Source organism: Aquarana catesbeiana, linkage group LG04 (assembly GCF_042186555.1).
Source record: "Aquarana catesbeiana isolate 2022-GZ linkage group LG04, ASM4218655v1, whole genome shotgun sequence".
Taxonomy (NCBI): Eukaryota; Metazoa; Chordata; class Amphibia; order Anura; family Ranidae; genus Aquarana; species Aquarana catesbeiana.
The window spans coordinates 652787083-652802912 of NC_133327.1; the positions used below are offsets into that span (position 1 = coordinate 652787083).

The following is a 15830-nucleotide window of genomic DNA, read 5'->3' on the forward strand; positions in this document are numbered from 1 at the left end:
CGCACAGCAGTGACCACCCAGCCTAAAAGCGGTATACCGCTTTTTTTCCCTGCAAGGTAATGTCATAATGTGCTAGTATGCATTGCATACTAGCACATTATGTGAAACTTGCCCTAAAGCGAAGCTGTTCCGGCGCTGCGATGTCAGCGCTGTAGCGGCTTCTATCTTCACCTGTCTTGCTCCCAGTTTTTCAGGCTCTGTGACTGGCTGGAGACACGATGATGTCACTCCCACGCATGTGAGCTGGAGCCGCCGTTCATGGCACAGGGCTCGGAAGGAACGGCATGGGTGGCCACTCCTTCAGAGCACATATGCCAGTGATGTCACTGGCTGCATGTAATGTAAATATCTCCTAAACTGTGCATGTTTAAGAGATATTTACACTACCTATAGGTAAGCCTTATTATAAGCTTACCTATACTGAGCCTTGAAAAAATAATCCTACACCTTAATTTAACACATTTTCTCATGTTACAACCAAAAACGTAAATTTATTTTATTGGGATTTTATGTGATGGCCCAACACAAAGTGGCACATAATTGTGAAGTGGAAGGAAAATGATAAATGGTTTTCAACATTTTTTACTATTATGTGAAAAGTGTGGTGTGCATTTGTATTCAGACCCCTGAGTCAATACTTTGTAGAACCTCCTTTCACTGCAATTACAGCTGCAAGTCTTTTTGGAGATGTCTCTACCAGCTTTGCACATCTAGAGTGTCATTTTTTGCCCATTCTTCTTTACAAAATAGCTCAGGCTCTGTCAGATTGGATGGAGATCGTCTGCTGTGCAATGCTCAAGGCTTTCCACAGATTCTCAATTGGATTTAGGTCTGTACTTTGACTGGGCCATTCCAACACATGAATATGCTTTGAGCTAAACCATTCCATTGTAGCTCTGGCTGTATGTTTAGGGTCGTTGTCCTGCTGGTAGGTGAACCTATGTCCCAGTCTCAAGTCTTTTGCAGACTCTAACAGGTTTTCTTCTAAGATTGCCGCCCTGTATTTGGCTCCATCCATCTTCCCATCAACTCTGACCAGCTTCCCTGTCCCTGCTGAAGAAAATCATCCCCACAACATGATGCTGCCACCACCATGTTTCACAGTGGGGATGGTGTGTTCAGGATGATATGCAATGTTAGTTTTCCCCTATACATAGCATTTTGCTTTTAGGCCATCTGATCAGAGCACCTTCTTCCACATGTTTTCTGTGTCCACCACATGGCTTCTCACAAACTGCAAACGGGACTTCTTATGGCTTTCTTTCAACAAAGACTTTCTTCTTGCCACTTTTCCATAAAGGCCAGATTTGTGGAGAGCACGACTAATAGTTGTCCTCTGGACACATTCTCCCACCTGAGCTGTGGATCTATCCAGAGTTACCATGGACCTCTTGGCTGCTTCTCTGATTAATGCTCTCCTTGCCCGGCCTGTCAGTTTAGGTGGACGGCCATGTCTTGTTAGGTTTGCAGTTGTGTCATACTCTTTCCATTTTCAGATGACATATTGTACAGTGCTCCGTGAGATGTTCAAAGCTTGGGATATTTTTTTTATAACCTAACCCTGCTTTAAACTTCTCCACAACTTTATCCCTGACCTGTCTGGTGTGTTCCTTGGCCTTCATTAAGCTGTTTGTTCACCAAGATTCTCTAACAAACCTCTGAGGGCTTCACAGAACAGCTGTATTTATACTGAGATTAAATTACACAGGTGGACTCTACTAATTAGGTGACTACACAAGGCAATTTTAGTAAGGGGTATCAGTATAAAGGGGGCTGAATACAAATGCACACCACACTTTTCAGATATTTATTTGATATTGCAAACTATTTATCATTTTCCTTCCACTTCACAATTATGTGCCACTTTGTGTTGGGCCATCACATAAAATCCCAATAAAATACATTTACATTTTTGGTTGTAACATGACAAAATGTGGAAAATTTCAAGGGGTATGAATAGTTTTTCAAGGCACTGTGGGTAAAAGGCAGTAAAGGAAGTTTACTTCCTCTTTAATGGTTATTAGCTTGCCCTTCCTATGCCAATGATCTGAGCCAGGAGAGAAAGTGTGACAATTTCAACCACCATCAGCTGGAAGCAGTGGGATGAAACTGGAGAAGAGTCTTAGAATCAGTGGTGCAGAAGTGAGCGAGTGACCCCCCATGGATTAAGGAAGAGTGACCACAATCCATGAACAAAAGGAGAAGTGACCAACACTATAGTACAGGAAAGTCCAACCCACACAATCCATATGCAAACCAGATTTAGTTGACACACACACACACTATTATTATATATATATATATATATATATATATATATATATATATATATATATATATATATATATATATATATATATATATATATATACACACACACACACACACATACATACACACTATTATTATTTTATATATACACACATATTTTATATTTATATATTTATATATATATATATATATATATACATACATATATATATATATATACATACATATATATATATATATATACACACACACACACATATACATACATATAAAGCCATGCATTATATATTTAATTGGTCCTTTATTACCTTGAAAAAATCCTGTGCAAGTCTTCATATGTTCAAAGATATCTGGCACAAACTGAGAGTGGCCGGACTTTGCCAGATAATAGATCACGTTTAGGAAGACCCCGTCTGTCAGGGTCACCTTACAGTCATGCAGAGTCTAATGAGAGAAAACAAGCAGTTACACCTTCAGAACAACATACCGCACAGTTAGAAAAGAAGTTATTTATGTATATTTCTGCATCTTAACCATTTGATCTCCAGAAGGTTTTACCCCCCTTTATGATCAGATCATTTATTGCTATTCAGCACTGTGCTACTTTAACTGGCAATTGCGCGGTCATGCAACACTGTACTCAAATTAAATCTATATTATTTTTTCACACAAATAGAGCCTTCTTTTGGTAGTATATGATCACTGGGCTTTTTATTTTATTATATAAATGAAAAAAGACCAAACATTAACGATATTTTTTACTTTCTATTATAAAACACATCCATGATCCAATAAAAAAAAAAAAAAAAAAAAAACGAAATTTCTTCATAAATTTAGGCCAAAATGCTACACACACAAAAAAAAAAAAAAAGAATATACTAACCTCCTCTGGTCAGTTGGTTTTGCACAGAGCATCCTCCTCTTCTCGGGTGTCTCTTTAGCGCCCCTGGCCCCTCCCTCCTGTTGAGTGCCCCCACAGCAAGCAGCTTGCTATGGGGGCACCCGAGCTGAAGCTCCCTGTGTCCATTCAGACAAGGAATACTACTCCATATTCCCATCCCACATGTTTCTTAATAAAGCTCTTGAAGAACTGGGATCTGTCTCTGTTGATTGGTGGATGTTTAAATAATTTACACTGTGGCCCTACACTTATCACATGCCTGCTGAAGCCTGTATGGGCCGCCCGTCTGCTTGCAGTATGCTTACTGCGAGTAGTAAACTGGCGTGTTATTTAAAATTTCTTTTTTAACACTGTACCTTTACCCCCTTCTGCCGCCTGTAAAAGTAATCCAGCGGCTCTTAAGGCCGCTCAGATTTCTTTAATTTTGTGTAGAATCACCGGCCCTAAAAGATGATATCTCAATCACTGCAGAGATGACCAAGAATGATACCACAGGACGTTTATAAAAACATATGGCAGAGGGGAAGTGATTAAAAGGAAACAACAACAGCGTCACAATTAGGCGTTAGCCCTTTGTGTAAAGAATCACAATTCCTAAAACATCCCACCTGCTTGATGCCTTCGATATCTCCTTTTTCAGCATATGCACAAAGCAATGCATCATATGCTTTTCTTCCAGGGACTAACCCTGCTCCTTCCATGACAGACAGGATGTTCTTGGCACTTTCCATATCTCTGCAGGACAACAAGCACAGGCAGAATAACACAGGAATGAACCAACACAAATACAGCAATTGAGTCTGAAAAAAATTACAAATCATTAAAGTGGTTGTAAATCTTTGCAATAAAAAAAAGTCACACCCCTCCATAGTGTGTACTTGCCTCAATCCAAAGCACCACAAATCGCCAAGGGATTCCCGTACTTTGCAGAGATTTCCTCTCACTTCCTGTTTTGGCTATGGAACAGGAAGCGAAGGGAAATCTCCCCAATTTGAAACAGAGGGCAAAATAAATAAATAACTGTCAGGGGTTATAACCATGCCATGCGGTATCCAAAATGTATAGGAAAAAGTTTTGTCTTTAATTCTATCTTCATATTTCTTACGATTCCTACACGATGCAGTCATTTCAGAATGATATGTGTGTTCCGTTTAAAGGGGCCACAATGCACATTACCCTACAGGTATCAACATAGCAAAGTCTTCCACTTTGAAGTTTATTTTCACTTTTGCAGCCATTGGAATAATAACTACTTTATACAGTGCCTTATAAAAGTTTACATACCCCTTGAAATTTTCCACATTGTCATGTTACAACCAAAAACGTAAATGTATTTTATTGGGATTTTATGTGATCGACCAACACAAAACGACACATAATTGTGAAGTGAAAGGAAAATGATAGGTGGTTTTCAAAATTTTTTACAAATCAATACTGTATGTGAAAAGTGTGGCGTACATTTGTATTCAGCCCCCCTGAGTCAATACTTTGTAGAACCGCCTTTCACTGCAATTACAGCTGCAAGTCTTTTTGGAGATGTCTCTACCAGCTTTGCACATCTAGAGAGTGACATTTTTGCCCATTCTTCTTTGCAAAATATCTCAAGCTCTGTCAGATTGGATGGAGAGCGTCTGTGAACAGCAATTTTCAAGTCTTGCCACAGATTCTCAATTGGATTTAGGTCTGGACTTTGAATGGGCCATTCTAACACATGTATATGCTTTGATCTAAACCATTCCATTGTAGCTCTGGCTGTATGTTTAGAGTCACTGTCCTGCTGGAAGGTGAACCTCCGCCCCAGTCTCAAGTCTTTGGTAGACTAACAGGTTTTCTTTTACATGTTTGCTGTGACTTCTCACAAACTGCAAACGGGATTTCTTATGACTTTCTTTCAACAAAATCTTTCTTCTTGCCACTCTTCCATATAGGCCAGATTTGTGGAGTCCACAATTAATATTTGGCCTTGTGGACAGATTCTCCCACCCGAGCTGTGGATCTCTGCAGCTCCTCCAGAGTTACCAAGAGCCTCTTGGCTGCTTCTCTGATTAATGCTCTCCTTGCCTGGCCTGTCAGTTTAGGTGGGTGGCCATGTCTTGGTAGGTTTACAGTTGTACCATACTCTTTCTATTTTCAGATGATGGATTGACAGTGCGCTATGAGATGTTCAAAGCTTGGGATTTTTTTTTTTTTTTTATACATAACCTAACCCGGTCTTAAACTTCTCCACAACTTTATTCGTGACCTGTCTGGTGTGTTCATTGGCCTTCATGACACTGTTTGTTCACTAAGATTCTCTAACAAAATTGAGGTCTTCATAGAACAGCTGTATTTATACTGAGATTACATTACACAGAGGTGGACTCTATTTACTAATTAGGTGACTTCTGAAGGCAAATGGTTCCACTAGCTTTTAGTTATACATATTTAGGGGTATCAGAGTAAAGGGGGCTGAATACAAATGCACGCCACACTTTTCAGATATTTATTTGTAAACAAATGTGATAACAATTTATCATTTTCCTTCCACTTCACAATTATGTGTCACTTTATGTTGGTCTATCACATAAAATCCCAATAAAATCCATTTAGAGCCCACCCTTACAGCAGGGTCCCCATCAGAGCCCATTCTTGCATTAGGGTCCCCATCACCCTTACATCCCCATCAAGCCACCAAATGTATCGAAAATTTTCATAAAAATTTTCGTACGAATGTTCATTAAAAAAAACAAATCTACTAGCGTATAGCTAGCATCTATAGACACACACACACACACACACACACACACACATACACACAGCGCAGCTTGGCCCCGCCCCAGCTTTCTCCTCACTGAATTTGACCGCAGCTGAAGCCAATGGCTTCCACCGCTGGCTGAGTCTTCAGTGAATACAGGAAGAGGAGAGAAGAGCTGCAGCAGACGGGCACAGCACCGGATCATGAGTGGACTCAGGCAAGTGTTTAGGGGGAAGGCTAGGGGGAGCCGCTATTGAAAAGATTTTTACATTAATGCAGAGAATATGGGCAATACCTAGAGCGGTCTATACGCAAATGTAGTCTGCCTAGGAATACCCACTTCTCTAGACTTTCATATGCACCCATCAAGGCTTTTTTCAATTTGCTTAACTCCTCCCAAAAGCCCAAACGCCAACTAAATGCTTGGAGCATGAATGCTCCTGAGAGGAGTACTGAAACGGGGCTGTGATGTTTTCAGGAAGCCATATACAGAACCCTGCTGGCCTCTCCCACAAGCCTTCATCTGCCTGCATCGTACTGTGAAGCACAGAGACCCAGTGATAACATTACTAGGTCTAAAATAAAGTGTGAAATGAACAGGGAAATGTTTTATTGAAATATCTCATTAGCATGATGATTAGGAGGAAGGAAAGAAGAGATGCAAAAAGGCAAAATACAGGCAGAATAAAGTTCAGCCTTAAGCACCGTTAGAAAGACAGGCCGCCGATAGAAGCCTACATTTCTTTCAGCACACATTTAATTTACTCTGGAATTAGCGGAGTTAAAGACTGTAGACCTTACCCAGATCTTGCATGTCCTTTGATCAGAGAGCTGAAAACTGCCTCTGTGATTGCGAGATTGGTGCTCTTCATGAAACCCAGAATTTTGCTTTAAACCAAGACAGACATTATCGGTTAATATTTTTACTGCAAAGACTGACAGTATATGCAAACAATTTCTAAGGCATTCAGTCATTCTGAGAATATATAGACATGCAGAACTTTACAAAGCAGATAAAGTGACAAATTGGTCGGTAAATTATTGTTACTGTGTAATACATTCAATGGAGGAAAAATCATTTTGGGACACTAGCCAAGTAAAACTACATGTTTTAAAGGGTTTAAGTGTTTTCAACCATGAAAAAGAAAAAAAAAAAATGACCCTGTTCCTTTAAAGCATTTTATACTTGTGCTGTGTAATTTGGCCCCCTGTATCACCTGAAATACCTGGCTGATCCTGCCCTCACCCCTTAAACTGACCAGGGTTTATCATGGCTGCTGAGCCCTGACACTGTGGTCAGTTTACATGCCTCCGTTATACGCAGCCCTGCTCTCTCCTTTTTTGTTCTCTCCCCTCCCTGCCTGTCAGCTCTGTCCGCTCCCCAATCCTCCCCTCCGGCTGGTAAAATAGTGCTATGTTTTTACAATACACTCCGTAAGTAACATGTGCCCCACAGTATGTCCTTTATTAAAAAAAAAAAAAAAAAGCTGACTTCTACCTTATATCAGAGTGTCTCCCGGCACTCATGTGACTCCTCGGCTCTACCCTGTCCTCCTCCTGGCTGACGTAAGTGTGAGTTCTCAGCCCCTCCGGCTGTAGCTGTCAGACTGGGCGAGGAGTCACGTGAGCGCCGGGAGACACTCTAATATAAGGTAGAAATCAGCATTTTTTTTTTTTTTTAAATAAAGGACATACAGTGGGGCACATGTTATTATCTAACAGAGTGGATTGTAGAGACATGACAAGTGCTGTACCACCACTTTAAAACAAAGGCAGTCAGCATCAAAAAAAAAAAAACAACACACACGTCAAACTTTGATACTTAGGCCTTGTTCACACAAGCATACTTAAGAGAAGTAAAAGGATTTTTTCTTTTTCAGAATCATACTTACCTCGGTGGATGCAACATCGGTCCCGCGCCTCTGCACTGAGAACCGAGCGATCGAACATCGCCGATCGCTCGGTTTTCAGCGCTTCGTGAGCAGAGAGCTGCAGACTGTCAGTCACAGCTCTGCTCTCTCTTCGCTCACTGGAGCTCTGGGCTGTGGAGGGGGTGGCCGGCTTAGTCTCCCATAGGCTCGCTGAGAGGCTGAGCCGGGTGTCAGTCCAGGCACCTGGCGGATCCAGACTTTGTCGCGATGACGCGGTGCCAGGACTGACATCCGTGACGTCAGCAGAGAGTGGACTTCAGCCCGCTCTCCGCTGAAAATGAGTCACAGGAGTGCAAAACTAATTGCACTCCTGTGATCCATAGAAGTATAGCCAAACGAGCTTTGGCTATACGTCTCCTTTAACCCCATTGGAGCCGACACCGGCCCTTTGATGGGTTTAGAATGCTGGGAAGTGGGGCACGGGAGCTTCCAGTTAGCCACCAGCAACTGTGCCAAGTGCGCGCAAGGCATGCGTTCTCACCACAGTTCTACATGTATTATTGCACGCCAAGGCCAGCACACAGAGAGGCCGCATTTTTGGGTGCACTTGGCACCAAGATGGTAATCTTACAACCGTGCAAGGGGCATGTTTGCCCGTGTGGGATGCACAGGTGTTGCGTGCATCCTTGTGCAGGCAGTCCAAGTCAATTTGGTCATCGTGTCTGCACAGATACACCCACTGCTCCCATACTGACATCCATGTGGGTGCCGGTACATGTCCCTGAACGCACTCTGTCTGTATTCAGGGACGCAAATGAATGTCAAATTGGGAGCAGTGGTCATATCCGTGCAGCCAATGCATCACAATAGACACGAATTGAATTGCCTGCACACAGGTGCACAAACACCTGTGCACACCAGTGTACATATGCGGTGTGAACGAGTCCTTACTTCTCAAAGAAAAATGTAAGCTGGAAACTACCTGCGCATCCCCATAGTATAACCAAGCCCTGCAAACCTGAAATATTTATCAATAGTGGCTTTGTGCCCTTATAATACAAGGTCCTAAAACCCACCTTGCTCCTTGAATATCTCCTTCATTGCAGTAAGCTGCAATCAGTGCTTCATAGGTATTCTGAAAAGAAATCACATTATTGAAACACCTTTGACAATGTACATGGAAGCATATTATTTCAAGAAAAGGATTTTCAGTATTGGTAAAAATAAAATGAGTATATTAGTCAAATTAGTCATTAGTACAGTGAGAGTTAGAGCTGCACGATTCTGGCTAAAATGAGAAATCACGATTTTTTTTTTTTTGCTTAGAATAAAGATTACGATTCTCGCAGTGTAACATCTTCTTTCACATTATACAAAAAAATTGGGCTAACTTTACTGTTTAGTTTTTTTTTTTTTTTAATTAAAGTGTATTTTTTTTTTAAAAAAAATTGCTTTTGAAAAACCGCTGCGCAAATGCGTTGTGACATAAAACATTGCAACAACCACCATTTTATTCTCTAGGGCAGGGATGTCAAACTCAATTTCATCGTGGGCCGCATCAGCATTATGATTGCCCTCAAAAGGGCCAGTTGTATCTGTAAGATTAGATGTCCAGCGCATCTCCTCCCCTTACATTAAAAGTCAAGGGCCACCCCACCATCAGAAGTTGAGTCACCCACTCTCCCTTACATCACAGGGCAACCCCTTTCCATATGCTACTGCTGGGAAGAAGCTGGATGCATTGCTTGAAAGCAGAAAGTAAGGGTCTGGTGGAGGACCAGAGGAGGCTGGAGCTCTCCTGCAGCTGCAGGAGAGGTGCGAGGGCCCTATGAAATGACCTGGAGGGCCGGATTCGGGCCGCGGGCCTTGTGTTTGACACCTGTGCTCTAGGGTCTCTGCTAAAAAATAAAAAAAAAAATATCATGTTTGGGTGCTCAAAGTAATTTTCTAGCAGAAAATAATGATTTTTACTTGTAAGCAACAAATGTCAGAAAATATTTGGTCTTTAAATGGTTAAACTTCCCTCATCTACTCGCTGGAGTTCTTTCCTTTGATAAAAGAAGGAAGAGATACTTTGTTTCTACTTATTTGTGTTGCAATAAAACTTGAAAGGCTCCTGCATTTTTTTCCAGCTGTGAGAACTCTCTGCACTTGTTAAAAAGATTTCAGAAAGATCGTGACATGCTGTTTTTAAGATCGTTAAAGGGAAAAAGATCGCAATTTCGATTTTTAACAATTAATCGTGCAGCTCTAGTGAGAGTGCATATTTTTAGCACTGATCACTGTATTAGTCTCGCTGGTTCCCACGAAGTGTCAAAAATGTCAGTTAGCGCCCGATTGGCCGCTGCAAAATCGCAATCCCACTATAAGTCACTGATCGCTGCCATTACTAGTAAAAAATAAAATAAAATTCCAGTATAGATCCCATAGTTTGTAGATGCTATAAATTTTGCACAAACCAATCAATATACACTTATTGGAATTTTTTTTACCAAAAATATGTAGCAGAATACATATTGGCCTAAATTTATGAAGAAAATTCAATTTGTTTATTGGATACGTTTTATAGTAGAAATAAAATTAGTGTTTTGGGGTTTTTTTCAAAATTGTCGGTCTTTTTTTGTTTATAGCGCAAAAAATAAAGGCAGAGGTATTCAAATACCAACAAAAGAAAGCTTTATGCGGAAAACAAAAATGACAAATTTTATTTGTGTACAGCGTTGTACGACCGCACAATTGTCAGTTAAAGTAATGCGGTGCCGTATCGCAAAAAAATGGCCAGGTCGTGTAAGGGAGGTAAATCTTCCGGGGGTCAAGTGTTTAAAAGGAACATGACTCATTGCTCCCATGTTTTAGAAAAAAGCCCCAATATTCCAGCTGAGCAAAAATTAAAAAAAAAAAAAAAGGATTGTGAGCATTTTGTAGATACATGCTCATTACTTACTTGATCTGGCTGTAATTGAGCATTCTCCATGGTAGAAAGGAATTCAGTAGGTGAGAATTTGTGTTCATTTTCAAGGTAAATTTTCAGTAAAACGTTGTAATGGGTTTCGCTGAAGACAACACCTAATAAAAAAGGAAAAAAAAAGAAATCAGAATTCCATATCACTAAAGAGTAATAAAACATGGACAAAACACTTGTGTGCATACATTACATTTATGGGAATCTGCCACGGTGAAACCAAGCACATACCCCATTATTTCCAATGATCAGCCATTGAAATCTAAATATTAATTTTCAATTCAATTATTTGCATTCCACATCAGCGGATACATACAACCACAGACTTCATTTCAGCTACATCTAATATACTAACTTGACCAGAGATTCAGCAAACAACATTGGCCACAAACTAGCGTCATATTTGACTACACTATGCTGGATGAGCAGACACATATAATATATAAAAATACAGTGCCTTGAAGTATTCCACATTTTGTCATGATACAACCAAAAACGTAAATGTTTTCTTTTTTTGGGGATTTTATGTGATAGACCAACACAAAGTGGCACATAATTGTGAAGTGGAAGAAAAATGATAAATGGTTTTCAAAATATTTTAAAAATAAACATGTGAAAAGTGTGGTGTGCATTAGTATTCAGCCCCCCTGAGTCAATACTTTGTAGAACCAACTTTCGCTGTAATTACAGCTGCTTTGGGGATGTCTCTACCAGCTTTGCACATCTGGAGAGTGACATTTTTGCCCATTCTTTGCACAATAACTCAAGCTCTGTCAGATTGGATGGTGAGCGTCTGTGAACAGCAATTTTCAAGTCTTGCCACAGATTCTCAATTGGATTTAGGTCTGGACTTTGACTGGGCCATTCGAACACATGAATATGCTTTGATCTAAACCATTCCATTGTAGCTCCGGCTGTATGTTTAGAGTCGTTGTCCTGCTGGAAGGTGAACCTTCGGCCCCAGTCTCAAGTCTTTTGCAGACTCTAACAGGTTTTCTAAGATTGTCCTGTATTTGGCTCCATCCATCTTCCCATCAACTCTGACCAGCTTCCCTGTCTGTGCTGAAGAAAAGCATCCCCACAACATGATGCTGCCACCACCATGTTTCACGGTGGGGATGGTGTGTTCAGGGCGATGTGCATTGTTAGTTTTCTGCCACACATAGTGTTTTGCTTTTAGGCCAAAAAGTTAAATTTTGGTCTCATCTGACCAGAGTTTCTTCTTTCACATTTGCTGTGTCCCCCACGTGGCTTCCCACAAACTGCAAACAGGACTTCTTATGGCTTTCTTTCAACAATGGCGTTCCTTTTGCAAACTCGTCCATAAAGGCCAGATTTGTGGAGTGCACAACTAATAGTTGTCCTGTGGACAGATTCTCCCACTTGAGCTGTGGATCTCTGCAGCTCCTCCAGAGTTACCATGGGCCTCTTGGCTGCTTCTCTGAATAATGCTCTCCTTGCCTGGACTGTCAGTTTAGATGGACGGCCATGTCTTGGTAGATTTGCAGTTGTGCCATACTCTTTCCATTTTCGGATGATGGATTGAACAGTGCTCTGTGAGATGTTCAAAGCTTGGGATTTTTTTTAATAACCTAACCCTGCTTTAAACTTCTCCACAACTTTATCCCTGACCTGTCTGGTGTGTTCATTGGCCTTTACGATGCTGTTTGTTGCCTAAGGTTCCTAACAAATCTTAATGCGTTTCCCAAAACATATGCAGAACTTGACATATTTTAGTGCTCTGTCAGCCTTTTCACCCAGCAGCAGACTCCTATAGCAGAGAGAAAGCCCTGAACATCAGTCAGCTAACGTATATAAAAGGCCTGTGGACAGCTGAGACGATGCTAGGTTCATACCTCTGCATGTTGTTGCGGGTATCGCAGCAATTCCCACACTCTAAACCATCCACAGTGAAACTGCGCTGCTGTGAGAAAACAAGGCGGGCTGCCATTCATTGAAATGAACGGGCTGCCATGTCTGTATAAACGCGGCGCACAGAAACGCATATATATGTGAACCTATGGTAAGAATGAGGTCTGGCTACCAGGCATGATGCAAACCTAAGAATGGAAGCTTTATCCCAACCAAAGCCATACCAAGTTGACTATTAATCAAGAGCCGTCTTTTAAGTGTGGCTCTCCCCAATATGGCTGAAATGCAGCATAGAAAAAATACCTGCAGGGTAAGTTTAGATATAATACTCAACTTTATTCACAGTGCAGAGGATGAGGTTATCATCCTACCGACAAGATCCCCGGGAATGCGGAGTACTCCAAATCTTGCAAGAAAACAGTGAAGCATAGTGCAAGATCTTCTCATTGAGATTTGGGCTACTCAACATTGCCTAGGATCTCTCTAGACTAGGGGTCCTCAATCCCTGGGCCACGGACCGCTGCTAGTCCGTGGCCTGCTAAGGGCTGGGCGGCAGGTGAGTGAGCCGGCACAACCTGCACTGCCACCCTCCAACCACCAGAGGGCGCCCGCTTCCCATCTCCCAAAGCCATTACTCCCTTCCCTCTCAATGGCCGTGAAGAAGAAGGGGGAAGGAGGAGAGCCGGCCTAGGACAAGATCACTGGTGAGACCCAGGCTGCGCCCCAACACCCCAGCCCCCCCCAAGGTGAAAAGGCTGGTCCCAAAAGCACATTTGGTGTCCTAATGCTTTTGCTCAGATCTTGTATTTCTGACTCAGCCATGCTGGTGAATATGTGAAATAAGTATGAACTGCTCACTTCCCCTTGACCCCCTGTATACCATTAAAACTTCAATAAAAATTAATTGAAAGTGTAAGAGTCCACACCTAATTCTTGCAGCTTTCTCCAGACTGTGTCTGCAATCTCAGTTCTTTCTGATGGGGGCACTCCAGGCATTGAAGACCCGCATGCATGCAAGAGAAACCAGGCCTGGGTGCTGGATGGAATACCTGAAAAGAGAAAGAATGTTAAGTGCTTATTATTATAATACAGGATTTATATAGTGCCAGCAGTTTGCACAGCGCTTTACAACATGAGGGCAGACAGTACAGTTACAATACAATTCAATTCAGGAGGAATCAGAGGGCCCTGCTCGTTAGAGCTTACAATCTAAGAGACAGGGTCAAGTGCCACAAAAGGTAATAACTGTGGGTGATGGAGAAAATAAAAGTACAGTTGGGTGGAGGCAGGATAGGCTTCTCTGAAGAGAAAAGTCTGTAGGGATCGCCTAAAAGTGGATAGAGTACGAGATAGTTGGACAGATTGGGGTAGGGAGTTTCATAGGATGGCTCATAAAAGAGAAGCGTGTGAAATGACATAAGGCATGTTATAAAAGGCACTCAAATGGGAAGTTTACTAAAACTGGAGCACACAGAATCTTGTGCAGCTATGCATTGTAACCAACCAGCTTCTTGTTCAATTAAAGTGTTACTAAACCCACAACAGTATAATCAGTCTGTATATGCAGCATAGCATGCTTGTTATACTCACTGTGGAACCTAAGGAGTTAATTCTCTGCATTGTGTAAAAAGGCTGTTTGATCCTGTTTTCTCAGATCCTCCTTTTTCCACTGTCCCCAATCCATCTTCTGATAGCACAAAGCCCTAGAGGCACTCTGCACGTGCTCAGTTTGGGTTAATCCTCTGCATTGTGTAAAAAGGCTGATTCTGTCTTCTCTGATCTGCCCTAGGGCTGGGCGATTTTCCCCAAAAAAAAAAAATCTGCGATTTAAAAAAAAAAAAAAAAAAAAAAAAAAATCGATTCACGATTCGAATCAAGTTTTTTTGTTTTTTTTTTGGACACCGCACCAGTCCTGAGCAGCTGCGGGCAGGAGTTTTTAGGCGAGGCCTCGCCTAAAAAACTCCTGCCCGCAGCTCCAGAGGACCGGCGCGGTGAAAAAAAAAAAAAAAATCTAAAAAAATCGATTTGCTTACATTTTGAATCGATTTGACCTCTCAACTCGATTCAAAATTTAAATCGATTTTTTCCCCAGCCCTAATCTGCCCCTTCTTCCACTGTCCCTAATCCATCCCCCGATTTTACTCTTGCCTTCTTGCAAGTAGTTTTAACCTGCATTTAAAAGCCTGGATTTTTAAATACAAGCACTATGAGTTCCTTCTTGGTCTCTCCCTTTTTCTGAGCCTACTGTTGAACATTCTGGTTATATGGTAGAGAGGGGTAGAGAAGGAAGCGCCACCTGAGTGTATTAACAAATGATGTTTAATGACACCAGGTAAAAACATATAAAAGGCTCATCTGTATAGGTATGTGGTCCTCGGTGTTCCCTCTGATCCCGTGGTGGTGACGCTGCAGGGATGCTGGGCTGCAGAAGGTGGATTACCAGCCGGGAGCTCCTTCTGTGGCCATCAGGAAGAGACTAGGGGGCCGGCGTGGAGCACACGTGGAGCGTGCATGACATCACAGGTCGTCCATCTGCTTCCGGGTTCGGTATCCAGGGGAGGGATCGTCCAGGGAGGAGGGCTAGAAGGGAGGTTGAGAGAAGGCTATGCGCTCGGAGCCACTGCTCCTTCAATAGGCCTAATTAGGCCTATTAGCGTCACCACCACAGGATCAGAGGGAACACCGAGGACCACATACCTATACAGATGAGCCTTTTATATGTTTTTATCCTGTAAGTTTTTTACCTGGTGTCATTAAACATCATTTGTTAATACTACACTCAGGTGGCGCTTCCTTCTCTACCCCTCTCTCATCCATCACAGAGCCAGCTCTCTGAGGACAGCAACCGCCTAGCCTACCAGCCTACTTTAATCATTACATTACCGGTTACCACTTAACCCTTGAACTTCCAGCCTGTCCCCTATGGACTAAGTTGCTCAGCCCTTTATATCTCCTGTTATATATGGACTTGTGTGTTTGCGCTTACAGTTACCAAAACTCTGTTTGTATGGTAAACCATCCTGGAATCTTGGCTCCTGATATCCATCCATCCCATGGGGATACTTGAATAAAGTGCAGTCAGACCCCCATCTTGGGGTCAGACTAGCTACGGTAATAAGCAGCTTTAGAGAGTTGTGTGTGAAGATTTTGCGTTCCATGCTGATTTTTGCTGATACACAAGTATAAATGAACTTTTTACACATGAGCACTTTTTTTCTG

General features: G+C 41.9%; 1 protein-coding gene across 1 annotated transcript in view; it reads right to left on the reverse strand.

The window, feature by feature from the left end:
• Positions 1-15830, reverse strand: part of LRPPRC (leucine rich pentatricopeptide repeat containing) — a 337307-nt gene that overhangs the window by 302725 nt on the left and 18752 nt on the right. The window contains exons 3-8 of the mRNA XM_073628468.1: positions 13538-13660; positions 10722-10843; positions 8854-8912; positions 6708-6794; positions 3781-3907; positions 2580-2715 (exon numbers count right to left, since the gene is read on the reverse strand). Of these exons, the coding sequence (XP_073484569.1) occupies positions 2580-2715; positions 3781-3907; positions 6708-6794; positions 8854-8912; positions 10722-10843; positions 13538-13660 (654 nt within the window). The remainder of the gene's footprint in view (positions 1-2579; positions 2716-3780; positions 3908-6707; positions 6795-8853; positions 8913-10721; positions 10844-13537; positions 13661-15830) is intronic.